At 34.5% G+C, this 2423-nt stretch overlaps 1 protein-coding gene across 1 annotated transcript; it reads right to left on the reverse strand.

Annotated features, from left to right (window-relative positions):
* Window positions 1-986: 986 nt before the first annotated feature.
* On the reverse strand, window positions 987-1987 carry LOC134755403 (uncharacterized). Its single transcript, XM_063691958.1, has one exon. The coding sequence runs from the start codon at window positions 1845-1847 to the stop codon at window positions 1281-1283; it is 567 nt and encodes a 188-aa protein (XP_063548028.1). The 5' UTR covers window positions 1848-1987; the 3' UTR covers window positions 987-1280.
* Window positions 1988-2423: the final 436 nt, after the last annotated feature.

Raw genomic sequence — 2423 nt, forward strand, 5'->3', positions numbered from 1 at the left:
CAGCTGTAGTGTATCAAATAAATAAATAAATATCGCAAATCGCGTTAGACCCGTTAATGAACCACATTGGGTGGCGAACAAGCTTACGGCCCACCTGATGGTAAGCGATCATGTGACCCATGGATGATTGCTATTCCAGAAAACTAGAGTAACAGTCTAGGAACGTTACATGCATTGTACTAATGTATGCATCACAAGTATCACAACTACATATAAACGAGTAAAACAACTTATAAGTTCAAAAATGTGTATTAACTAAATATTACACTTCAGTCTTTTACTATCTTACTGTTGAAAAAAAAAAACAATTGAAATATAAATCAAAGAGCCAAAAAAACTATCTAAACTCTTATGCAAAAGAGATCAAGTCCACTTCAATTTACTAAGGACCTGAATTATTATGCAGTTATGCAAATAAACAGTTTATCTATCTATCTATGCATCATAGATATCTGGTAATTACGATAAAAATTATCTTATTGTTGGCAGTATGGTAAATAATCTTAGTATTTCTAAAATTTGATATTTAGTGGAACTTATTGACAGAGTATGTTAAAAATTGATTTACCCAAATACAATTTATTGACGTAGCATGACTATACAAAGTCAAAATTATGTACAAATTCTATTATAACTTGCTCTATCCTTTTAATGGGGTTGGCCGGTCGAAATATTTAGCTGATGGCGCCAGCCATGGAGACTATATAAAGGAGCCAAATCTCTATGTATGAAAAGTGTCCATCAAAAAACAGTAATTAGGCGGCGCCACCATACACCGAAATACTACCAAAAACAACCTACGTAATTTGGTCGGGTTATTTGTTGGTTCATGTTATTCTCATGTCCCTGAGCCTAACTAGCGCCACTGGAGAGATTAAGAACTATTATTTAAAGCTGAAAGCGGTCACTTTTGCAACAATTCTGCCATAAGAGATTGGCAGGATGCTTCTATACCATCCATACTGAATTCCATAGTGCCAGCATAGCTTGCCCTGTCAATCCCTAGAATTGTCAATTTTTTTAAGGAATTTTATGCCCTGGATGCCAGGCCTTTAAGCCAAATCTCATAGAAAAAGGGGTAAGCTATAATGGCGCCGTCTATGCAAACCTTTGACAGTTGCCAACCCCATTGTACAGAATTAAAAAAATCTCAAAAAAGTTTATACAAAAAACAAATAACTAACCTAACTGTCATATTATTGGAATAGCTGACATATAAGAGGTTTCAGTTGTACATAACTAAAAACAAAATATACATAAAAATATAAGTAGTTAAGTAATCAACATTGATTAAGGCATTTGCTTCCATAATATCTATAATGTCTTTTATTTGCTTGGCTAAGTAATTCAACACCATTTTCCCGTAACCATTCATCTGAGCCATCACAGCAGTCGCAAATTCCGTCGTTGACTTTACTGGAAGGGACAGAATTAGGAGCAACCCTCTTATTACTGCTCTGGCTATCACAATAAAAAGTACCATTTACACAGGCATTAGTACTTGGTTCATCACTGGAATCCTCACAGTCACAGTAGTCATCATTCACTTGCTCAAATGGAATATACTGATCTGATTTCAAACATTTAAACTCTTCCTTCGCATCGGGCCTGTACTGCGGCATTGTGAAATAAAGCACTCCTTTGATGACTCCATGCTCATTTATGTATTTATCCGATTCTGGCCGCACGTGCACTATGTTTTCTATATCCGCAACATGAACTGGAACTACTCTGTCACCACTAGCAGCCGAAGTAATGGATAGAAAGAAATATAGTTGATAAAGAATAAAACTGATTACCATACAAATTGTCAAGGTAATTATGTTCTTTTTCTTCCTTAAACCCATGATTATGTACACTTTATGGTTTTATTATTGGCGAGGAAACCAGTAACATGTTCTTGCTAAGCAAATATTATGCGGATTTTATTGTAAATTGAAAAACAAAAATAATAATATCCCGGCTTTACTTGCATTTATATGCCAGTGTCAAAGTCAAATCAAGTGTCAAGTGTCAAATCAGAAAAAACAAACCATGATAAGATAATGCGTTTCGTTCACTCCACGTAAATAATGATGTCGATGACGGTGATAATCATGATATTTAGAAATTCAAATTTTCTATGGGACAACATCCCTTCGCGCCTACATTTTTTTTAAATTTGCCGCCTTTTTCTACTGACAAGATTGCTTGACTACTATAGTTTGTCAAAGGACTGTCTCATTTCAAACAGAGACACTCATACTATCTTTGTCTTACACTAGTACTAGCACCCAAAAGAAAAGGATGAGTATAGTATTTTTTGTTCTTATTTACCTAATTTACCGACAAATTGGTTTGACCAACTATATTTAAACTTAGCATGATTGTTATGCATCCAGGCCATAATTGTTAAAAAAAAGACATTTGACATTTGTTAATTA

This window comes from Cydia strobilella, chromosome 2 (genome assembly GCF_947568885.1).
Source record: "Cydia strobilella chromosome 2, ilCydStro3.1, whole genome shotgun sequence".
NCBI lineage: Eukaryota > Metazoa > Arthropoda > Insecta > Lepidoptera > Tortricidae > Cydia > Cydia strobilella.

Excerpts from the sequence above, each read along its gene's own strand:
- LOC134755403 (XM_063691958.1), bottom strand. The coding sequence starts at position 1,847 with ATGGGTTTAAGGAAGAAAAAGAACATAATTACCTTGACAATTTGTATG.